The sequence below is a fragment of the Megalops cyprinoides genome, chromosome 1 (assembly GCF_013368585.1).
Source record: "Megalops cyprinoides isolate fMegCyp1 chromosome 1, fMegCyp1.pri, whole genome shotgun sequence".
Lineage (NCBI taxonomy): Eukaryota > Metazoa > Chordata > Actinopteri > Elopiformes > Megalopidae > Megalops > Megalops cyprinoides.
In genome coordinates, this window is record NC_050583.1 from 29,852,721 (window position 1) to 29,878,252 (window position 25,532).

At 43.6% G+C, this 25,532-nt stretch overlaps 1 protein-coding gene across 2 annotated transcripts in view; it reads right to left on the reverse strand.

The window, feature by feature from the left end:
- Positions 1–25,179, reverse strand: part of rnf216 (ring finger protein 216) — a 29,837-nt gene extending 4,658 nt beyond the window's left edge. The window contains exons 1-14 of one of the 2 annotated variants that reach the window (XM_036550750.1): positions 25,103–25,179; positions 23,765–23,895; positions 23,540–23,679; positions 22,838–23,386; positions 19,421–19,497; positions 18,247–18,355; positions 17,980–18,141; positions 15,813–15,921; positions 15,328–15,467; positions 14,814–14,864; positions 13,579–13,716; positions 13,140–13,288; positions 12,816–12,894; positions 921–1,018 (exon numbers count right to left, since the gene is read on the reverse strand). In XM_036550750.1, the coding sequence (XP_036406643.1) occupies positions 921–1,018; positions 12,816–12,894; positions 13,140–13,288; positions 13,579–13,716; positions 14,814–14,864; positions 15,328–15,467; positions 15,813–15,921; positions 17,980–18,141; positions 18,247–18,355; positions 19,421–19,497; positions 22,838–23,386; positions 23,540–23,679; positions 23,765–23,831 (1,868 nt within the window). In that variant the 5' untranslated portion in view covers positions 23,832–23,895; positions 25,103–25,179. Of the gene's footprint in view, positions 1–920; positions 1,019–12,815; positions 12,895–13,139; positions 13,289–13,578; positions 13,717–14,813; positions 14,865–15,327; positions 15,468–15,812; positions 15,922–17,979; positions 18,142–18,246; positions 18,356–19,420; positions 19,498–22,837; positions 23,387–23,539; positions 23,680–23,764; positions 23,934–25,102 lie in introns of both variants that reach the window. The other variant, XM_036550755.1, reaches the window with a different exon arrangement.
- Positions 25,180–25,532: the final 353 nt, after the last annotated feature.

Genomic DNA, 25,532 nt, shown 5'->3' on the forward strand with positions numbered 1-25,532 from the left:
CCATCAGAGCTAGGTCACTCCTTAGTTGGTGCATTCTTCAGCTCAGATTAAGCCTTCAACAGGATGCATGTGTATAATACAGCACACATGCTCCTCGATGGGCTTCACAGGCCTGCATTATTTCTGCTCCACGGGCCTACGGAGGGCCCTTCCTGTCTGTGTATCACAGGAAGCAGAAAAGGTGCAGAGTGCCCAGAGAAAACAGGAAGCGTGGCCTCTGCCACAGCTGCGTCCTCCAGCAGGCTGTCCCAGATGCAGGAAGACGGGCCAGCTTCCCGTTCAGACTGGAAACTCACACCAACGCATGTCTGAAGTTCATTCACCACCATACATATAATCCAACAACAGCAACTCCCAAAGTTGTAAGATAACTGGTGGAAGAATGAGGACAATAACCCCTAAGGACTGTTGACCCTTTACCTCCCTCTGCTCTTACAACATGTCATGCTGGACATACCGTATAGAGCCTTGTCCAAAATTTGTCTCGGCATAGTGGGTCAGAATCAATCACGTTATAGTAGTAGCAGTACAGTGGTAAGGAGCAGGGCTCATCACCGAGAGGTTGCTGGTCTGACTCCTTACTGGGGCACTGCTGTTGTGCCCTTGGACAAGATAAACTGCATCAGTAAATATCCAGCGGGATAAATGGATAACATGAAAAAATTATAACCTATGTAATCTGCATCTGCTAAATGACAATAATGTAATGTAAAAGATTAAATGCTAGACTAAAACAGTCTGCTTGATCTCACAGTCCTGTAAATTTCAAGCTGATACAATATTGGAAAGTAAGCAAAATCATCCACAACTTAAATGTCTATGACCTCCAAGACTGAGAAAAATCTAAATAATGCATAGGTGTGGAACTGAAATGGCTCCCTAGACCAAGGCAAGCTCTTAAAAAGGTGGTGTGCACTTACAAGGCAACCCTGATGCGGATCTCGTCCTGCTCCATCACCTGCTCGCAGGTCTTGCCCACGTGGTCCTTCCACACAACATGGCACTTCCTGCAGGTCTCCTAGAGAGGAGGCAGAGAGGGCTGTCAAAAACACACATTCTCTCTCACACACATGCGCACAGCAATCCACTGTTTATCTCAGCTATGACCACGCCACTCGTCGTAACATGTTCCCTCACATCACCCAAATGATACTCTGGGCCTGAGTGTGCTTCTTGTACTTCAGCTGCCCTTGACTGGTGCTCTCAGAATGGCTAAAATGTGCTTTGATTCCCTGTACTATGTGCATTATGTCTGGCATTTGACAGCAGTCTGCAGAACCTCCCTCCCCACCTCTGTGAGACAAGCAGGCAGCGCTGGCTGGCTGGCTGGCTGGCTGGCTGAAGCCCTCGGGTGGGGGCAAAGCCATTAGCCCAGGCTCAGACTGCAGGGCCTTTACACACTAATCTGGGCTAATCCGCACAGACCCCGAAACTGAAAAGAAAAAGGGACGTGACCGGATGAGCACAGATAATTACCACAACACACACACACACACACACACACACACACACACACACACACACACACACACACACACACACACACACACACACACACACACACACACACACACACAGAGGCCTGAGGAAACCTGTCAGCTAAGGCCTGGAGAAACCCTTGGGAGGCCTATGGCCGAACTGCTGATGGGATTCATCTGCGGCCACAGGCCAGGAGAGCAGAGGTGTGCTGCAGTGCCGACCACATCGATTCTGATTTATGAGGGATTTTAGATAAAGCTGCCCCTAAACACTGAGGAGCACAGACACAGGCCCTTAAAGGCCCTTAAAGTGCTTCAGCAAGGACCTGGCGTCATTCTATTAGAGGCCAACTGCTTAGACCTTCAATTCCCAACACAAATTCAGTACGGCTTTTCAGGGGCGTGACAATTTGCGCTCCCGCGAAACAAAAGACTACACAAGAGATGCAGCATTTTGTGTCAGCTCGCCGCTGCTGTGAAAGCCTTTGAAATCCTCCAGCGAGAAACACAATTCAGCTCTCCTTCGGCAAGTCGGCAGCTGCCCGGTTGCCTAGAAACGCCGTTTTTCATTTGTGTTCCATTTCAGTCGTGTCAGCCTACGATTCTCTGTGTGCCTTTCATCTCGCTGTTGAGGACATCTGCGCCCATTACACCCTTGGAGAGCTCAGCCAGTGACAGGAGATCTGGGAGGGCAGCTGCCATTCCAAGCCACCCCGCACCCTACAGGACAAGCCCACCCCTCCCCTCCCTCCCTTCTCTCTAGCAGAGGACCTTGCTGCTGGGAGGGGCCAACCCATTCAGAGCTACATACAAATAACTGCTCCCTATGAAGACTGCCCGCTCTTTAAACCCAAAAACTGGAAGTCACCTTGCATAAAGTTTTTTTAAAAATTGAGTATGAATGTGAATGAAATGGATATATGAGTAGCAGCATGTTAAAGTATACAGATCAAAGCCACCTACTTATTGCTTCCCTGCAGTAAACAATAACATTCCAATAGATTTCTGCACAAAATAAACATACGTGTGACTGAATGTTTACATGTACAGACAACGGAGAAGTCTGTATGTATGAATTTTGTGTGTGTGCATGTGTGTGTGTGTGTGTGTGTGTGTGTGCGTGTCTGATGAAGTGTTTTATTCAAAAGGAAAGAAATTTGAATCCAACGACTAATTTTAAATACACAACTTTAAACGGGTCAATAGCACAACTGAGGTGCAATGAAACTGATTAGGCAAGATGTCAAGATTTGGGCCCAAAGGAAAGGAACCAAGGCAGAGAACTCAGAATTGCATATTCACTGAAAGTACTTCATGCGGAGGATTCAGGCCCAAAACAACAGCTCTGCATTCTAAAAAGAGGGTGCAGGAGTGTCTAGCGAAGCAGGAACAGAGAACAGCTGGGAAGGTTGTGAAAGAGCGCACCCTAGTGGTGACACAGGAACCCACCGGAGGGTAGACTTGAGCTACACGTCTCTGCACTAATGAACACTCTAAATCAAAAATGACACAGCATGAGAGACTCAGCGCTTTGGCAATTCAAATCTATAGCAATGAAAGCGGCCTTCTTCAGCTAAGCAACGGCGAGGGGCTCATTACGAATTCGGAGAAGCTGTCTGCTCTCCCAGAGCCAGGATGAGCACAGCAGCCACTCCTCGCTGCGGGTGACTCACATCCCCCTCCGCCTGCAGACGTCGCCAGCCACATCCCTAACGGCTCTGTGTGACATTCGCCGCACAAAGACAGCAACTGGATCCGGGCAGCATCTACACTTGCAGGGAAATCAGACCATTTTCTATGCAGGCTTATCCACGAGTCGACCTTGAGAGCATGTTTCCCTGAGGGCGAGGAATCAATATTTTACCATGTGAAGGGCCTCCCCCGCCCATGCGCAAGGGCTCAGCCCGGCTTGAGTATTCCGAACAGCAGCGACACACTACATTAAGTTCCAGCTGCCACTTCCTTCTCCATCTCCAACTGAACCGTTATTGTTCCAAAGGAAAAAAAACAAACCCTTCACACACACACACACACACACGCGGCAAACACTATGTCCCGCTACGTCTTCCTTCCCATTCTGAAGAAAAAGGAAGCCCCCTCTGTAACACAGGAAAGAGTCGTGTGGATGCAGGACAGAAAGGCACGTCGGAAAAGCTAACATTTCCCAGTCTGGTTCAGATTTGAAGAGCCGGCCGAGTCTCCCCTTTAGCGGCTGAAACGAAACATGGGCTGTCCATACCGAAGGCCACAGGGGAGCTTCTCCAAAAGTGGGTCAAGTTCACACTCAGACAGCGCAGCTCTGTGCACGCGTAGGGGAGGCCGTGATCCCTCTCCGCAGAGACACATATGAAGCCAATGCAGAAACAGTACCTATGAGGACTGCAGACAGTGACAGTTTTGTGCCGGAGCAGAAACTGCTGGCTCAGCTCAGGCACTGACTTTTTTTTTAAACTCACAAAGGTCTACAAAAGGGCAATGGTTTGCCTTGTGGGAAACAAAAAAACTCCATACTTTGCCCACACTTTACACACTGCTGAGTACATGTCACTACCTACTATGAACAAAAAATGAAACCTACAACAATTCAGCCCAACTTCTTCACATTCTAAAACCAAAATATAAACCACACAAAGAGGAAAAGTACAGAGGCGAAATGCTTGCCAAAACTTGGTGAGAAGAATCCTTAAAACAGGCCAACATGTTAAGCCGTGTGTGAAAGAGTTAATCTCACTGTGGAGTGGAAAAACACTGCTCTATTGTCGGAGAGGAAATTACCCTTTAACAGTGGCTTACTTCACAGGTGATGGCACTGACACTTCCAAAGGCAGAGACTGACCTGACCACAAAGGGAGCAACCTTAAGTAAATTTGCCCATCTAATAGCTGCCAGGTAAAGCCAGCCTTGTACAGAGCTGGAATAGGAGGGAACCTGAAAAAGCAGCTGAGTGTTGGTGGTCTGCTAAACCCGAAAGAGAGTAAAAGCACAATGCAGATTCAGCTGCACCTTTAAGAACAATGAACTTCTACACATGTGCCACTTCTAAAACTACATTTCTGTGCATTCACTAAAAAAAAAAAAACCCATCCACCCCCCCTCAAAAAACCCAATTTCCTGTTTAACTGACTGAAGGCAATTCAGAGCACTTTAGTCAGAATTAAAGAATGTGGTTTATTTGAAAGACCATATTCATAGCAGTTGGGCCACAGTTATATTAAAACACTTCATACAACTTATCAGAGGTGAGGCATGAGTGGAACGTCTTACCTGTGGCTTTGCTGCCTCTATAAATAACTGCAGAGCTGACAGTGGGTGCAGGGGGAGTGACAGTGAGTATTGATCGGTGTTTTTAAGTGGCCGTGCAAAGACTGTGAAACCAGCCGGCTGGAAAAAAGGCTGCATCCTGCAGATGGCTACAATTAAAGGAGCAGTCGCAGCATAGGTGCTTTTGATCACATTTCCTTCCCGAAAGCAGGGACACCATTGTTTAACGACATTTCTGTGAGCCATTTATAAATTGCTAAACATAAGAATTCACGCAATCTTTTTTGCGGACCTGCTCTGAAAAAGTCATTTGAACGGTCGTAAAACTGCTTCCCCGGCTCACCGAAGTGCTGCTGTTGTCTGTGGTGCAGAGAGAGAGCCCCTCTCCTCTCCTCCCGCCCCGGCGCCGGAGCTGCAGCTGGCCTTATAAGGCAGAAGAAGCCATATGCGGAGCGTCTGAGGGGCGGCGGCCAACGCCGGCAGAACGAGCTCCCTCTGCCGGTGGCTCCTCATGAGCTGTCTGCTCCCCCCAGGCTGGCAAAATGCACAAGGAGGGGGGGGGCGGTCCCACCTCCACACAAACCACAGGCTAAGCAAGCAACAGCGGGCTGCTGCTATAGTTTACGTTCGAAAACATCCATGCTCCAAATCTACCCTATGTCTACCTAACGGCAGGTGCAGTGTTGAGTCCAGTGGCAGGTTTATTCAGTAGAATAAATGGGCAGGAGAATACAAGGAACAGGGCACGAAATTACACACCGATACAAATGAAGAGGCTTCCTGAGGTATATAAGCTGGAGGACCCTTCCAGAAGGGGAAAATGAAGGGGAGAGCTAAACACAGAGGGTAGAAAATGCATTTTCCATTGGCATGTTGTGGCCTTTTTAAACAATTTTTGGTGCTATTTCTTACATAACACTATGTGCCTTTTCTCATGCATATGGGCATATTATGCCACAGAAATTTACAGAACACAATATACCAACAGTGGCTTTAGACAGCCCCCTGCGTGTGGACATGGGGGAGAGTAATCTGCAATATTTGATTACTGAATCTAATGGATGTGAACCTAATGAAGCACAGCGAGCCAGTTCACAAAAACAGATCCCAAAAAGTATGTCAATTACAGATCATTCTTTAACCTCCACAACACAGGAGAATGAGAGCCAGGGAAATCAGGTTCAACTGTAAAGCCTTACAGAAAGCAGGTCATTTCCTCGTGTTTGTTTTCAGGCTGAAGGCACTCTGGAGGACACCCCTCTAATGACAGGCCCTGTCAGAGAGAGAGCGAGACAGGAGGCCCCCGTCTGGAGAGGCACAGCTAAAGCGAAGGGGCAGATAGAGAGAGCAGGTCCCTGAGGAGAGAGCGACCACGTGGCCGCATCTCTCCGCCGCGCCGCGAATGGGAGGAGAACGCCCTCTCGCAGCGTGACCCATCCATTAGGCTGCACTCAGGACAGTGATTTCACCAAATTACTATTCCCTCCCCGGCCAGATGTTGGCTGTCTGAGCTAGCGCTGGGAGCAGTAAATCTGCTTAGCATCAGCGGCCGAGGCCCTGGGGAGGGGGTGGAACAGACATGAACAAGCGGATTCTGTAGTGCCGTTGTTTGTTCTGATCAGACGAGAATACGTGGATTTAAGCGCGAAGTGCTTCTTGCAGTAGCACAGATTGTTGGTCGCCAACACAGGGCAAGTACAGGAAGGCTCCATTTATTAACACGACTTCCCCAAGATCTGTGTCACTTCCACCTCCCCGCAACAACATACTTCACACTTCTGCCCTCGACTGACCACATCTCAGCCCAAGCCATTTAAAAGCAAACGGAGGTAAACCGGTCTGTGCAGTGGTACCGGAGAGTTTCCTCTGTAAATATCCACAGGCCATTTTCAGACTGTGAGGCACCATCTGAGGCAGCACTGTGCTGGAGGGGGGAAGCAACGGGCCTTGCTGAGCTTCCAAAGCTAAAACAGCCTTCCCTTCATTCCCAGGGCCAGGAGAGAGAGCTTTGTCAAAGCGAGGCCTGGTGCTCCGTCCCCAGATGTTAACCAGCCTGCAGACATGCACTGTGCAGGAGTGTGAGGAGCAGAGCCAAAGAAAAAGGGGGAAGAGGATGTGAAAGTAGGTCAGATTATGAAATCATGCCACACTGCTCTGGATTTCTCCTCCATCTGGGCTGGCCACACGAAACAGAAAAAAGGGGGGGGGGGATCCATTAGACGACACAACGAGAGCGCTGCTTTTTCTCATCCGCGCGATTTATTCAAATAAAAGCCAAAGAAAGGGCTCTTTGAGATTACTTCTCTCTCAAGATGCTAATTCTTCAGTCTTTCAGTGCCTGATGTGTAGTGGGAGGGGGAGTGTATAATCAATGGCAGCTGTGGAAAAGGCGATCTCGCACAACAGCAGGAGACATGGTAGATCACTACTGCCACCTTGAGGACATTCACTGGCATTGGCACAAAGGCAAGATGAGGCACAATTTTCAAATTGTATGACACATATGGTATGTTATGGTACTGACATTCTTCTCAACTATTCACCCATCAGAAAAACAAGTCACATGACAGTTGTAGGCTCCATATCTGTATTGTCCATGTTCAATTCTGAATGTCAGTCACTAACACTAAACCACACTCATACCTGCCTGAGCAAAGACGTCACATGCACGCTAATCCTGCATCAGCAAAGCCATGTTGAACATTCCGGCAATCTGCATGCCTAAGGCCTGTTCCCTGTGCTTTTCAGAGATTTTGGTTTGTTTGTGCATAAAGAATGTTATTTTCTCTGATTTTCGCAGACATCATCATTCAACAATGCACAAGCAACAGCAAAAACATCGCTTGCCACATTGTTAGGAAGTGTCATTAGTGATCACCTTCATTTTGTTCATCAGACATAGTAGACCAATGAGCAGAATGTTCAGCACTGGCTGCTTGTTTTTCCAGACCATAGGTAGTAATTTATTTTCACACATATGTCAGGATGTCCTTCTGGTTCAGCTAACTTGGTTATGGCTGCCACTGGAAGGACATGATTTCTGGAAAATCAAAACTTTCATTATGGATGACGACCGCAGTGCTTCACAAATGTACAATTTTGTTTCAACAGGGGACGCTCAACGCTCATACTTGCGGCAAGCAGACTTTCCATTTTCATATGCAGCCTACGCTTATATTAGTTTTCAAATTACACAGTGGTTCTTATATTATTGGTGCAGGGACCTCTTTATTTACAGTGTGTTGTGCTGAAATTGTTATTTCTTGAAGTAACAGTGAAGTCAAGCGCACTCAGCCACACCACTGGGTGGCGCTCAGCCACTGCTCCACTTCCACATGAGAGCTTTCTGTAACTGTTTTGTGTACCGAATGCACCCTTGGTGTTGCAGTGTGTGGGGGAGGTGTGGAATGGGGTGGTGGGAAAGGGCACACAGTCCGAGGGAATGAGATGACAAGGCCAAGGAGGGGACCACCAGACAGCTGCAAATGCCAACAGTAATGTCTGTGTGAAACACTGCAACCCTATCCTACTCCTCAAGAGGGAAACACTCTCTGTGGGCTGTTACAGAGATAAGACATGACAAACAGGAGGGACCACATGTAGATGTTTCTGCCCTGGTCTAAACACATTCTGGTGTTCCATCAAGCCTGTGCGGACACAAAACTAAATTCAACAAACACAATCATTCATCTAAATGCCAGTGCTGGCCACAAGTTATAACCTATATTGGATTTTACTTCACAAGTGACCAAACATAACGACACCCAGAAAAATGTTTATTCAAACAGCTAAAGTCCATTTGTGATATGTGTACCACATTTATATAAAAAACAAAACTGCTTCTTGACATAAGAACCATTGTATTTTTATCAAGGCGGAAGGCCGCCAATCACAAACTCTGTTCTATGCTCTAATCCCAGTCATAGTGGGTGGAGCTGTGAAGGTGGGGTCTAAAAGGACCCTTTGACCAGACCTTTAGCTGTTATGGTTTAAAGCCCATACATGCAATTCCTCCAGTTCCTATCCATTCAAACCGTGTTTCTGCCTGGGCCGAAAATGACCAGAACATCTGGTGCCAACTTCTGGAAAGCTGTCTCCTACCGACAGCAAGATACTGTACCATTGCAGGAGAGAAGGGGTGTGAGGGTGCACTCACTGCTTTTCAGATGTCTGTCAGGGCTGCTTTGTGCATCTCCCCTTTCAAAGCAAGGCTGCACAGTGACTCCCCAGCTGTCCTAGAACTCTGGGCAGCCAATGAGCCGAATGAAGGTCCTTTTAATGGGACAGGCATGCCAGAGGCAGGAAATACAAAACGCCCCAGTGTAAATCGTTCAGCTGTGCGTTAGTTGCTCACACGAGTCTGCGTCAGTTGTGTGTGAAGGGTGTGGAAAATTGGGTTGAGCATTGGGCCTCAAATCCCTGGTCAGATTCCATCATATTCTTTGGTAGCTGACTTCCACTGCTGCAGCAAAACACCAGCTGTTAACACAGGTTGAGCCTGGCATAAATACTATCCAATGGAAAATCCACACAGCAATGTCAACATTCTTCATACCCAGGACCAGCTTGCTACAGTCTTAATTCTTTGAGGACCACCCCAGCATACAATTTAAAAAGAGAGGAAAAAAATAACCCCACCTCTTACAAATGTAGTAATTTTCATCAGTTGTTCTGTAACTGTCTCTCTAGTCCAGTTTCTCTGTCTTCTCCTTCCTGGGGCTCTATCTGCCTAGTTTTGTGTTTCTGAGTCCTTAGTTCGCTGATTCTCTGTTCTTGTGTCTCTGATTCCCGGACTCTTGGTTCCTGGTGCTGTGGCTCTTTCTCCCTGGTCCAGCATGACTGAAGCTACCCCTGTGGATCCAGTCTGTTTCTTTGCACCAAATGGTAGGCACTCCATAGTACTCTTAACTCTTAATGTAAATGTAGGCATCTATTTTACCACACTTGCAAACCTAAAACCATGTATTTGTTCTACATCCATAAGCTGACAGTGTACATAAGCAAACATATAAGCAGTACTGATCAAGTTCAAGTTCCATATGGAAATGCTCTTCCAAGAAACAGTACCATTGTCACACAGTAATTCAAATGCTAAATTATTTTATTTCTCCAAACCCCATATGCCCCAATGGCAACTTCTAAATGTACCAAAAAACACACAAGAATTCTCTGCGGTCTACAAAAACGTGGATTTTCCCTCAAGTGTTCACTGATATAAAAAGAGTTTGCCTACTCACTGAAATCTCAATGCCTCCACTGCATCTGCTTCACAGACATAAGGGTTTTCATGCCAGAGTTGCCTGGACTGGAAATTCCTTCATTTCCAACCATTATGTACATCCCTAGAATAAGGTCTTCTGAGCTGCACCAGAGTTGTACATGCTAATCCTTAAAAAGATTTTGTATAGAGTAAACACTAGTTATCTTTACATTCACATATATTTTTGTGGTTGGCCTTTGTGAAATAAATTATCCATGTCTGGAGACACAGGAATGTGCATGCTCAGCTCCAAGAACTTCTTTGAAGGGCTTTGGGTCAGGGGACAACCCTGTACCCTTTAGTTATAAATTTCCACCTCATGAGATGGCCTGATTTTCCACAGTATAAAGACTTTTTGTCCTGTATCAATTCAATTAGGACAGAATTTTCAAGTTAGGCACTAGCTCAAGGGCCTTATTAAAATGGCTAAATACAATTCCCCTTTCCCTGGCACCCATCAATACCACTGAATTACCCTTCCACCGATACAGAGGCAGGCAGTGAAGTCCGCACGAATGAAACATTCACACTGATTCAAAATGACAATGCTGTATGCACCAATGAATTACTGTCAGAATTAACAGTGTTTCAAAGAATCGACCGCTCCCAAAAACCATGGCAATACCCACGTCAGTAGTTTTCAAATCTATTCAAGTCTGTGCTTCCAAATGTTTTCCAACCACCTGCAGCGAGCTCCAACTGTACTGTACCATTTGTGCCAAAGCCTAAATAAAACATAAAAAACAATGAACAAGTAATTAATTACCAAGAAAATATGCCATGCACAAATATGTGGGCATTCTTAGCTGTAGTGTACAGAGCAAAAGAGCCTCACATTGTGCATCCTTGGACTGAATTAAAGAGCATTCTCCAGCGTACTACTCTTGCTGATACAGGTATCGTCACTAACTCCTAAGGCTGCATGCATTTGGCTAAAGCTCACAACCTACACATCATAAAACACAGTTCTCTTGGAGGGCCGTGGGAAGAGGAGACAGCCTGCCATGAACGGAAGCATTTTACTTTAACGGGAGCATACATGCTCAATTGTATGAACTGCCACATCATGGAATGCAGTAGAAACATGTCATAACAGAGCACAAGGTTTCTGTCCAAACCAGATCAGCCATTTGAATAAGGCTGTGAATCACTGTGTAAGAAAGGCCTTCAAAGCCCTTGTACATACCTTACTTATTAAACATTCTTGGAAACATAGAGGTGAAACCTTGAATGATCTCAGACCACAGCATACCTGAACTGCATAACATGAATGAGTAAAACCATAAGAGATTTATCTTACTCACTTATATTTTATTTAAGTTTTAATCAATTCACCAAAACTAATAAACGCAAAGTCAAATTGAGAGGGAGAAAGTGATAAGAGCCTTCAGTTGCACACATAATCTACTCGTAGTAATTAAAGCAAATTATTTAGTTATTCATTACCAGCATAATCAATATTTAAAATGTGTATTTAGGGCATGGGAGGGAAAAAAATGAGCTTGCACTTCTCCTGATTAAGAAGTGCGAACGCATATTCATTAGCATTTCCCTTTCTGCTTCCCTCTCTCTGAGGCACAGACTAATTAAGGAGATCTCAGCATTCCGCAGTCTATTTCTGGATACTCCCATTCATTTAAACAAACAAACCAGAAATCTCCAATCCTAAAAAACACAGAACATTAAACAGAGCGGAAGCGCACTGCAAGGCATTTAGGGACGCCTCGGTAAAAACCGGCGAGGTTCAACCGGCGCTCGGAAACGAGCACTTCTCCATGCGAAGGCCACACACCAAGCTGAACTTGAAAGTCATATTTCATGTACAGGACACGGCGCTGAAACGGCAGCAACACCCAGATTTCAAGAGCTTGTCTCCTACTGTTACTATGGCAACAAGTCACGATCATTTCATGTGGACTGCAGGTTCCACAGAGGCCATCAAACGGGACAGTGGAGGCCATTTTGGAGTACACACAACACAAAATGTGCCTCATCTCAAGCAGTACAATCTACACAGTAAAAGAACAGTTCAGATTTCTTCCCATCCTCCCCAACTACAGAGCTAATTATAAAGTCAGAACTGACAGCACACTATACAATACTCTTTAAAAAGATGGCAGATGTGGGATCTCTTTTACACAAACTGCTGTAAGAAATGTCTATTCAATCCAGACTGATTTCTGATTATCAAACTGGACAGAAGCCCTGTACTCCACACATTTCAGTATACAAAACTATTTCATCCTGACATCTTACACTTTAATGGGGAATGTGTAAATATGAGACTGTGAGACAGTGACTGCGTTATTGGATTCAGGGCTATGCGGATAAATAGCTGGGCTGTTGTTCATTTTCCAAGGTCTCACAGCAGTGAGAGCATATGACTGCTTCCACAGTGCCACAGCTCCATCCTGTGGAAACTGGTTGCCTGGTTGCCCCCATTTCATTTTTCATTTTACGTAGTGTCATATGGTCTAAAATTTGGCCATTTGAAAATACATCCAGTGTAATAACTCTAGGAAAAACCAGAAACACAGAAAAGAAATGCACATGCACATAAATGGTCCTTTAAACTTATACTGACAGACCCACTCAAGTTCATCTTGTTGTTTTCGTCATGAGTTCAATTCAGGTCTCTTCCACTATTTCTTACTTCTGAGATATCTGTAAATGCACATCGCAAACTTCCTCTTTAAGTCTGACCATCATTAGCTACCATCAAAAAGGTTGGACAAACCACAGTATCCCCCCCCCCCCCATTATCAGATGACACTGGAGAATTGAAGATTCCGCTTTGAGCTGTTAAAACTGCTGACCTTTCTGCAGCGAGGGTTGGGGCAGCTGAACAGAGAAACATCTTTATCCAGCAGTGCAGGGAAGTTACACGAAGGACACCTAGGAGACACAGAGATACAGCCAAGAGATGAGGAATCATATGCCAAGTGGCAAGGCCAAGTAATGTTATGACAAGGGCTTCCAATGTACCATTATTGCACGTCCCATCTCCAAATTAATGTGGATGTTTCAATTTCTAAGAGAATTTTAATATGCTGGAAAACATACTTATATGCTGGAAAAGGTACAACCTCATCCTACACCCACTGCTGAAACACAAAGCCTCAATGGCAGTTGAAGCTGACCTGACGAGCTCGTCGGCACAGGTAGCTGCCACAGCCTCCTCGGCCTGCCTCTCGTAATACTTGCGCAGGATGTTCTCTGGAAGCACCTTCTCCAGCTCGCTGGTGGGGAACGCACACATGCAATTCCCATCCATGCAGCTCAGCTCCGACTGCAAGGCAGAAACACCGGTTTTTTCCCCACACACACCATGCAGAGAGGTCACCATACTGCTCTAAAATGAGCTCACAAGGATAAAAGAAGACATATTCTACGCGTGGCCTCCAAAGGGGGGTAACAGCAGGCAGAAAAGAGCATAAGAGGAGGCGTGCATACCAGCAGCATTTCAGCAGACAGTGGCTTCAGGGCACCAGGGAGGAGGGCACATGAATGGTGTCTCAAATGAATGAATTTCAAGACTATTTCAAGTCATTTCTTCAGAAAGCCTCTCCGGACACTTACCCTCCCCGCGCCGAACACAGCCTCCTGAGCGTACTTCACCAGGCACTCCTTGCAGAACAGATGGCCATCGGTGCACTGTGTCATTTCCTCAAAGGCGAACTCGCCATAGCAGCAGCAGCACTCGATCAGCTGGCCATCCTGCGATCAGACAGGCCGACATCAGTGACTCCCACAACACACTGGGGTGAAAAAAGGCACCATCTTTTTTTTTTTTTAGTTCACCAAAAATTATCCGTCATAAGATTGGATGGGAAAACGTATGCCATCTGTCATTTGGACAGATGAGAAAATGTGTTGCAGATTTAATTTATTTTGAAGAGAATGCTCTGAGCAGAAACCTCATTCGTACCACAGCCAGGTACCCTTCAGCCTCCAATGACCCCTTCAGCACTTCCCTTTCCCCATTCCACCTCCCTTTTCAGCCAGCCCTCTACCCACTCACTTTGACCCGCAGGTTAAAGACAGACAGTGAGCAAATTCACAACTTGTACAGACATACTCTGTTACAGTAGGAGATGTTGCATGAGCTACACTGAAACAAGCTGCTAATGCTATGCTAATTCAATGCTATTTTGTCTTGACAATTAAATACTGCCTTAATTAAAATAAATACTTGGTAACAAGAACAGCTATGCAAACTGGACAAATTTGACTTTGCATATGAACATATAATAAAACTGCAGCCAGGAGATTGTGGAGACAGTATTACCTATCAAGTTAAGAAAAGGTTGTAGCATTGATAAACATACATTTTCCCATATTCATTCTCATACATATTCATCTCACATTTCTTGTTTTGTATAAAGTTTATTTATTAAAGTGTCATACATTATTAGACTTTATTATTGTATATTAATGAGTAACAACGATCAAAATACTGTTTGCATTTGAAAAATGTTTTGAAAGCAAAATTGTCTTCTTAAGTGCAGAATGTTTTCTACATTATTTCATGATTCTTTATTGCTGTTTTTAGCCTACTTCAAAAGAGAAGAAGCGGCTTTTCTGGACTGAGATTAACTGCGCTGTCACTGTTTTGCAGAGCTCAATGCTCCTTTTTACTGAGAATTTCTAAGAACATTCAAAAACAAACTCAGCATTAATTTTCTTTATACAATGCAATAAGACTATACATGTCAGCTGCAAAAGTAATGCACCAAGTTTTTTTATAGGCTGAGCACAATTTTTATATATTTAGCAATCCATAAAGATGGGAAAAATGGAACTTCCAACTATACCTTCTGATATTGTTCCTCATTCATCTGTAGAGCTAATAAGAAATCTTCATGCTAAAGTGGGAAAAAAGGATACAATAAAGAAATTAATGACAAAATAACTGTCAAAGTTCTGCATCATCTTCGTTTACATAGAACAACTGTAAGCATAATTTCAAAGAGAAATGAGAGAGGAACGCACCAGACGAAAAAGTTAAGATGTAGGGTTCATTTCAACATCAAACCTTACAAAGCCGGTTCATGCCTTGGACACATTAATCATTATTGATTATTGAAATTAATTCTGAACACAGATGCAAAATCTATCAAATACACTGTCTTTACTATTGTGAAAGTCTACATTGTAAATTAAGGAAACATGAAAAAAAAACAAGAACAACAACACATCTACAATCAGTATCTTAGGTAAGCATTTGTTCTTTGGTTAAAACAATTACACTTAAAACAACACATTTAAAAAAATAATACATTTACTTTGTGTCCACAGGCTGAAGAGCACCAGCACTGGACGTCTTACCTCAGCCATCTCCTTCATTTTCTGTTCATAAAACCGAACCTCACGCTGCAAAGCTGGTGGAAGTGACTTCCAGTTGTAAGACCTCCAGTATCTTCTCTTGTTCTCCAGGAAGAACATGCGCTTCTCAAGCTTAGTTGAACCTGAGGACATTAAGAGTGACTTGTACATTCATGGATGCATCCTACCTGCATTCTGCAGTTTACTCATCACACTGATGGGATACAATCTTTAAGCATCCATCGGCTGTCTTGGGTCAAAGCATATGTTGAAACACACCGTTTATGCAACTTTAGTGCATCGGGGACATGAAATGTGAGGAAGTTCTTCCATCAACGTGAAGCTCACAGTACTGTTGGTATATCTTTCCAGTTTTGACTTCCGCTTTAAATGAACAGAAGCCAGTTACTGGTTCCTCTATAGACAACACTGGTAAGAAGTAAAGAAAGCCGTCAAACTGCATGGTGGGGAGAGACGCACATAGTCACCTTGTTCAAACTTGAAATCCATGTAGGAGAACTGGTTCATTGCTTTCCGCTTCTTCCCCGTTGATTCAGTAGAATGTTCTCCCCATGTCTTCAGGGCATCGGATAAGGCCTGAAAATAAGCAAAGTCCATTACAGTTTGTTGAAAATAACAGATTGTCACCACTCAAGGTCACAAACCTATTTTAAAGGGCACAATGTACCATTCTATGAAGCATGGCAGAGTATTTGACCTCACAACAACTAAATGACTAAATGGAAAATAAAAGTTTTCTGAAAAAGGATCCAGAAAAATCCTGGGATTTTTTTCCAGAATCCTGGGGAACCCAGGAACAGAGGAACCCTGTGCATAAAGGAAGATTTTTAAATGCCTGATATGACTGATCAAACATTGACCCCGAGTTCACCTGTGAGTGGTCATAATGTTTTGGTGTATTATATATATATATATTATATGTATTTATTTATATATATGTACACACACAAACACACACATACACTCACTGAGCACTTTATTAGGAACACTATATTAATACTGAGTAGGGCCTCCCTTTGCTCTCAAAACAGCCTCAATTCTTCGTGGCATGGATTCCACAAGGTGTTGGAAACATTCCTTTGAGATTTTGGTCCATGTTGACATGATTGCATCACGCAATTTCTGCAAATTTGTCAGCTGCACATTCAGGTTGTGAATCTCCTGTTCTTCCACATCCCAAAGGTGTTCTATTGGATTCAGATCTGGTGACTGGGAAGGCCACTGAAGAACACTGAACTCATTGTCATGTTCATGAAACCAGTTTGAAACGACTTTTGCTTTGTGACATGGTGCATTATCACTCTGGAAGTAGTCATTAGAACATGGGTAAATTGTGGCCTACTCAAATAGGCTGTGGCATTCAAGCGATGATTGATTGGTATTAATGGGCCAAAAGTGTGCCAAGAAAACATTACCCACACCATTACACCACTGCCACCAGCCTGGACTGTTGACACAAGGCAGGTTGGGTCCATGGATTCATGCTGCTGGAGCCAAATTCTGACCCTACCATCTGTGTGCCTCAGCAGACATCAAGATTCATCAGACCAGGCCATGTTTTTCCAGTCTTCAACTGTCCAGTTTTGGTGAGCCTGTGCCCACTGCAGCCTCAGCTTTCTGTTCTTGGCTGACAGAAGTGGAACTTGACTTGGTCTTCTGCTGTTGTAGCCCATCCGCCTCAAGGTTCGACGTGTTGTGCATTCTGAGATGCTTTTCTGCTCACCACAACAGTGCAGAGTGGTTATCTGAGTTACTGTAGCCTTTCTGTCAGCTCGAACCAGTCTGGCCATTCTCCGTTGACCTCTCTCATCAACAAGGCGTTTCCATCTGCAGAACTGCTGCTCACTGGATGTTTTTTGTTTTTGGCACCATTCTGAGTAAACTCTAAAGACTGTTTTGCGTAAAAATCCCAGGAGATCAGCAGTAACAGAAACACTCAAACCAACCCGTCTGGCACCAACAATCATGCCATAACAGAAACACTCAAACCAACCCGTCTGGCACCAACAATCATGCCATGGTCAAAATCAAATTTTTTCCCCATTCTGATGCTTGATGTGAACGTTAACTGAAGCTCCTGACCCGTATCTGCATGATTTTATGCATTGCACTGCTGCCACACGATTGGGTGATTAGATAATTGCACGAATATGTCGGTGTACAGGTGTTCCTAATAAAGTGCTCAGTGAGTGTATGCATACACACACACACACACACACATATTATATATATAAATGTATATATATATATATATATATATATATATATATACATATATATACATATACATACATATACACACACACACACACATACACAGTATACTTATATATATATATATATATAAAAGTATACTGTGTGTGTGTGTGTGTGTGTGTGTGTGTGTGTGTGTGTGTGTGTGTGTGTGTGTGTGTGTGTGTGTGTGTGTGTGTGTGTGTGTGTGTGTATATATATATATATATATATATATATATATATATATATATATATATATATATATATATATATATATATATATATATATATATATATATATATATATATACACAGGTATAAGTATAGTCAGCCGTATGTCACACACACACACACACACACACACAGCTGACTAAAGCAGTCCAAAAGAAAGAAACACACCTTGCGAGTGATTGCATAGTGTCCCTTCAGAGATCTAAGCGCCCATTTGATGTCCAGGCTGCTCAACATTTTGAAATCCCCCATGAGCAGGTCTGCAGCCTGAATGAATGTACGAGTATCAGCCATGCCGAGCTTGGAGAAATCAAAATAGTTTTCTTTCTCCTAAAAGACAGCAAAAGGAGAGACAAAACAATGTAAGAATATCAGTATCACCTTCATTCGCTGTACACTTACTATGTTACAAACAAACCATTTGCCATCACTCGCCTGTATTTCATTATTGTTTGCTTCCAGAAGAATACTGGTTTGCTGATTCAACACAAAGCTCTTTTCATTCTTTGGATACTCAGGGTTCTCCAGCAAAAAGTTGCAAATTCTGTGAAGAAAATACAAATAAATGAGCCGTCTGTAAACCTACAACACACGATATGATTGTAGCTACAATTTAGCCCAAAGAGCAGCTGTTCAAAATGATGTAATTATTGCTGAAATTCAATTCAAGCATGCTGAACTCACTGGCTACACAGCACTAACATCTTCAAATATTTAGCATGTCAGGTGCTTATGAGATATTATACTAGCTCTTACCCCAAACTACCAATTTCAGTTTAGTTCCCAGAAAGTTAAAGTACAGATTCAATACAATCACATTCAGTGCCAAGTTTCATTAGGCCAGCTACGAAGAACAGCTATTGACAAATGACCATTCAATCATGTAATCTACTAACAGCTTTCTCTATTGTCGGAATACTACTAGGTTTCCACAATAGAACCAGATCATGTAAGAGAGAGGTATAGAGCCATGGAAGAAGAAAAATGCACATTTGCAAGAAGTCATCACCACAAGGCGAGGAAGCACATTCAACAGAAGCGGAAGAGACCCTAAGACCTAAGACCCTAAGAAAGTAGAAACAGGGTGAATGGAAAATAAATGGTTTGGTAGAAACAGTAGGCGATTTTGTATATCCTGGAGTCACAGTCTGAACATCAAACCCTCTCAGCAAACTAGCAGGAAAACAGAGAGCTTGTGATGTGTGCAATAACAATAACTGTGGCCAAATGCTGAGGTACAACCTTATATCACAACTCCCACATTTCACGTTTTGCATGGTGTCAGCCCTGTCTCCACCAATTCCACAGAAAGGACCTTCTACAGTGATAGGAACACTAGTGGTACAGGTACTGAAATTCGTGCAGTCTGTTCTCTACCTGAGGACATTCTTAATGTGCAGGTCCAGCACATGCCCTTACAGTTATTGTTAAAACCTAACATGCTAGAATAAAAACACAAGGCACAAGAGCAACAGTTGCCTACATGGGACCTGATCCCGCAGTCCCCACTGCTAGTGCCCTCACCACTTCCACACATAGCAGCTGCTGTTGGTCCAGGTAAAGTGGGAATTGCAGGCATCAAACAATACAAGAGCTCACACATACTTACAAATTTAGATCCTTTGCATTGTGCCTCTTTATCCAATTCGTTATAAATTCTTCCTTCACGTCCGGAAAGAGGTCCATCTGCCCAAAATAAGAGTTAAATTACCAACTGAGAATATCTGTGGGAGGTCAATGGTTAGCTGAAGACATGAAACCACAGATACAGACATCAGAACACATTTAGAGGGCTTCCTCATATACCCACAGTATCCATACACACATACACTTAAGATGATAATGAAGCTACTGGGACTAATGCGAAACCTAAAGAAATCACAGACATTGGGCTGCTAGTGAGGAGGTGGATTTGCAATCATTTCTGTGGCAGTCATGTTCCACTACTCATTTTCTGCAAGAATTTGTTTCAATAAATTCCCCACATCAGTGTGTTACTATTATGTTTCTGGAAAAACAAACAATTCCCAGTCAGGAAAAATAGGTAATTTCCATTTTGCTTATATCCTTTGTATTTTTTACAGTATCTTACAACTAACAGAAAAGCTCAAGGACCTTGCGTCCGCGGGTTAAGATTTTGTCGATTGTGTCGTTCAAACACGTCAACTGTATTGTTTGAAAACCGTGTCAACTGTGTATCCCCATCGGTGTCGAGGGTATAAGGCTGGACCTTGGGTGGTTTCTGTAAATCCAAGGATGCTGCTTTTGCGTTGACGCAGGAGGGAGTACCAGGTGAGACCACGGTGACAGTGCCATGGTTCCCACATCATGTTAGTTGCTGGTTGTAGCAACAATTACCTAGCAATTTTGTGTTGGCCCCACAAGAGAATACAAAGAAAGTATTAAAGGAAAATTATGTGAAGAAGAAAGGTTGAAGTCTAAGCGTGGTCTGGATCCAGGCTAATCTACTGCTGTGTCACTAGGTTGGTAAAGGGGGAAGCAAGTGGTAGGTAGTCTTATTTTTGTAATAGCATTATTTGTTAATTGATATGAGAGACAAAATAGAGGCTATTATACATGTTGATCATACTAAATTAACAAATAATGAATGACATGAATAAGACATAAATGATCAAGGTGCACAATAAACTTGGTTTAGCAAAAAGTATAAACTCCAATCAGAGTGTCACACACAGGTGTATACCTGCTAGACTGAAATGTGCTAGTTTATCCCTGATTTGTCCTTACAGCTACTCCAATTACAGCTAACCTTGTGCAATTACAAATAACCATTTGCACATATTAATGTAAGTATTGTATCACATGTAGAACTGGAATGATTTATTGTGAGCATGGGTGATATGTAGTAAAATGTGTTATGTTTTTTTATTTAATTATTCTCCCATAATTTTGCAATTCAATTATTCTCCCATATTTTTGCAATTCAATCTGAACCTCAACAATGGGTCAGGGTAAAGACCCAACAATCAAAGACTCTCCACCCCAGACAGCAGGAACCACAAGCGCTGCTGAAGTCTGATTCTAGTTGCAGGCATTTCACTCTGGATCTACCAGTCTCGCACCAAGCCATGCCCACCAGTTGATGACAGTAACAAAGAGATGCTCTGAAATGGAGCCACAGTTGAGTGGGAAGCTCAGCCAGACAGCCTGACCCTTACAAGTCATCACCTGGTGACATCAAGAGCCCTGAGCTGAATGCAGGGTTGTATGAGTGATGTGCAAGCAAACTCTCCCTGTTTCAGTCATGCCTTGAAGACACTGGCAGCAGGAGAGACCCTCAACTGAAGTCAGGGTTTCCTGGGTGAGCATGTTCTGGGACACCTGGTTCACGCAAGGAGCATTTCTGCCTCTACTAGAAACACAGAGGCAAAACCTCTGCTATTCCACAGAGAGGGAATGTTAGTTCTGCAGAAACATCAGGCCACCGTATCATCACTCCCTTTGCTGTTATACATTTCAGTGTGAATACTGTTGTACTGCACTGTCTCGGTCTTTCAAATCTTCTCAAATCTGTGGGTCCTCTGTGGGTATCTAATCTTAATGACCTCTTCTACTCTATCATCGATAACCTAACAGCTTATTCGCTTTGGCAGAGTCTGAAATGAATGTCTTTGTCCACCATCAAGTCATTTTTTCCAACAGCCAAAATAATTTCTTGTAAACCAAGCTGCATTTAACTGGATCTTCCACTGTACAGAGTATGTGGCATTAAGTATGTATTTAAAATGAACTGCATTGTGTGGAGTGAGCACAACATTCAGTCTGAGCACCCATATCTTGCATTTTTAGCATGATGTTCCTGATGGTTGACCACTGGTAGAGAGGAAACTTCTGCATGATTGCATTCTGCAGAGGAAAGAGGTGTTTAGCTTAACAACGGCACTGCCACTGCTTAGATTAGGTTGCCAGTGCCAGGGAGGATCCCCTTCAACTCCATAACAGAGAACCCAACTGTACTGTCATTTGAACAGATTGTGAACTCCACGTCATGATTATGTTCCCATGGCCGCCTGTGAAATAAACCTCCTTTCCATCTTTATGCACATTGGATCCGTCTCTCACTGAACATGGCAATCATTACATCCTATTATATTTGGTGTTTACCAACAGCTTTGTGTGGTTGCACTGTGACCTAGCCAGCACCATCACACTGAACCAGTCACACAGAGCAATGCATGCATGCATGAAGTATTATTTTGACTGGAATTGTTCTTGTTGGGAAGTTTTGGCGTCCCTTTTTAGTGCCTTATTTGCATTTTATTCAATATGGAAACTATGTCCTATGCCTCTTGGGCAATAAATGAATTGCATTTTTTTCCAATGTGAAACCAAAAAAATATCTCACTTCTCATTCTACACCTAGTAGTAGATCAGAAAGCAATGGACCAGAATTACAATTTCAACTGTGAAAGGGCTCTTTGGCTACATCAGCATCCACAGCACAGTCAGCTTCAGAAACTCACTACCTGCCATTCCCTGAAAAGACATTTCTTTTGACAAAATTACCACCCATGGCCTTTATGAAAGCAACTGTGTGACAAAAATTAAACTGTCAGCTTTACTGAAATACTGGCCTGTTAAGTGGACCTAAAGTAAGTAAGACAGAGGGAGATTTACACTTGTGAGAATACAAATGGAGTAAAATTAAAATAAGCTTAATTTCTCATTTTTGTAATTTTCCCGTATTTTTTTCCATACAACAGATCCTAACAATCAACTCATCCAGAACTGGAAATCAATTCAAACAAGGAAACTGGCTAAATAAGTAACCCAGTCATAAACTAAGCCTCATCAGTGTCTGCCAATGCCCTCAACGGTTTATTTTACAAGTGGGCGGTATGACGTTAATCAATGATTACAAAATGAATAGGAATACAATGAGCATAATAGAAGATGCCTTACTCATATTAACATGTGTTACAATGCACACTGGTTTGAGTGCAGACAATGAATGCAGGACCACCAGTCTCACCATGGTCTGCTGTCATAGGAACGCTGTACTTACCACTCCCTTCACCAGGGTGGTTAGATGTGTGGGGTCACCCCCGCCAGCGCTGGAAGGCCCAGGCCTCTCGTCATCAATCACCTCCCGCGCTGTGGACTGCGCTGCTCTCTGGGGCCTCTCTTCCACGAAAAACACAGCTGGGGCAAGAGGCGGCAGCGCCTGCTGCTGCTGCTGTTCTGCTGGCTGCGTTTGAGAGGAGGTCGAGGGTACCTCCGTTACGATGTCCACCTTTTGCTGGCTGCCAGCTACAATTTCAGGACCAGCCTCCAGGGGGCCCAATGGCTGAGGTGCTGCTGGGATCAAAACTCCTCTGTTAGGGTCAGACCCTTGGTCTGTAGGTGTTGGCAGAGAGTGGGCATTGGAAGTGGACGGCACTGCGCTCTGGTCTCCTGCCTTAGAGACAAAAACATCTTTGCTTCCTGTCTCAGAGTGCGTGGCTGGCTGTGCCTCTGCTGGGGCTCTGTCTTTGCTCTCTGCTGGTCCCTGGGAGAGGCCCCCGCCCCAGGGAGCTGCTGGTCGGATTACACTGGGACGCACCGGGATCAAGGGCTGAAACAGACAGCAACCCGGGATTGTAACCACAGTGCTATGGATGGCGAATTCAGTAAAAGCATTTTCTGCATGTAAGGATAAATACATCACCAAGACTGACGAAAAACATGCAGGAAAACATGCAGAGTATAGCAATTCTGCTCTTCTTACCGCTACAATCACATCGTCCTCCTCAGCGTCGTCCTCTCCCTCAGTATTCACATGGATGGAGTGATTTGGTACGCCCACAAGCACCTCCTCATCCGAGTCGTCAGATATCGTGATGAAAAGGTCATTTCTAACTTCACCATCTGCCAGAAAATTCACAGTTTGTCAAGGTTAATGACAACTCCAGGTGCTCGCAGTGATATGACTGCAGCCCCAGTGCACACCCACCTTGCCCCCGATGTCTGCGGAAACTGGCCAAATGAATGACGTCATCATCATTTGCTTCATTTGCCATCGTCAGTTGCACAGACTCCCTCAGTCTTCACTCTTCCACTCACACTGACCAGCTCAGCATACTCCTGAGGAATATGCACATTTCAGAAAGCTTGGCACTGGCCTGAAAGACATGCCAGTGCAGAGAAACGTTTTATTTCTAGTTTAGATGGTTCCACTTAGACACTTGAGATACCTGAAGGGAACAGACTAAGTACAAAGCATGCAACATTCTTCAAATTTTTATCTTTTTCTGGTTATCACTTACAAAGCTTTGAGATGCATCTTGGAGAGTATATTGCCCATTTATAGAGATTAAGTTCACAGCTAACCAATAAAAAGGTGGTTCTAAAAGGGAAAAAAAAAGGTTCCAGGGAAATTGTGTAATCAGACATACAAAGCTTTTACACATATATCAGTCTAGTGAGGGTCTTAAAATACTTGTTACATTCGAGAAAAAAGTGCATGGGGTTCTTTTTTTTTTTCGAAAAACTTTTTCAAAATTTCTGTATAGTATTTGGACATCCGATCCAAATAGATACATGTCATTTTTAATGAATTTTTTAATTGTTAACAGTGATTTTTCAGAGAAAAGTCCTTGAACCACTTTAAGGTAGCTCCCAAGCTTTACTTAAGGGTTCGGTAAAAGTGTCCCACTTGAGCTACTTTTCCAAAACCTTAACAGCCGAGAGGAGGATTTTGTCCAAGCTAACCACATCACTTTAAAAGCAAGCTAGTTAAATATCTACCTAACGATATATAGCAGCCGGAATTATTTGTCACTCCAACACCAGCGTGTCTACCGCTAGCTATTGGACTACACCAAGGTGATCACACAGGGGGCTTCTCGTCGTTTTAGTGTTTATTTTTTCGAAGTAACTACCTAGATAGTCTGCTGATTGAGTTACAGTATGTGTATTAATACGTTTGTCTAGCGAAAGTGAAACTTAGCTAGCAGGTAGCTAACTACCTAGACAGCTAATGATACATTCATCTCCGAAGACAATGTCTCCTTAAGATACCTACTATGAGTGTGTGAAACGGTTGACAGCTGATATAACTATGAAGGTAAAATCAAAGGTTCTATTTTGCTATGTGGCTAGCTAAGTTAGCAAGCTAGCTAAATAATACGGGCACAAAAAATAAACAATGTTCACGTCACGTGAAGAAATTCATAATTGGCCTTTCGTTTGCGCTACAGTAGCTAGCTAGACAGATACAGTTAACGCACTCCCGGTCTAACAATCCCTTTACAAAATGACATATGTTAATTTTCGTCAGAAATAAACTTACCTGCCGTAACACACAGTTCCAAAAACACGAACATAACCTAGTGGTCGGCGCGTTGCTAGCTTCTTCTACTTTCTAGCCGGAAACGCTGTGAAACAGCACGCAATTATTCCAACGTAATACGCCATGTGGGCTTATAGGAAATGTAGTTCTACACAACTGGCTCTCATTCTTTACTGGGAAGCCTTTGCCACATATTTTCAGTTTAATATAGGATATCTGTTTTCCTGGTTCCGATAAGAAGTTCAGGTTGCACTTAGGACTGGCAGAGTTCGACATACCATGGGAAATCTTTATTTAAACAGCGTGTGTGAGAGCAGCCAAGCCTGAAGATGTCCCTCGTGTTCTACATTTTAATTTTCCAAGGGAAACAGAAATATTTATATATAAAAAAAAAAGTTTACTGTTACCAAATAAAAACTGGGTTCTGTCG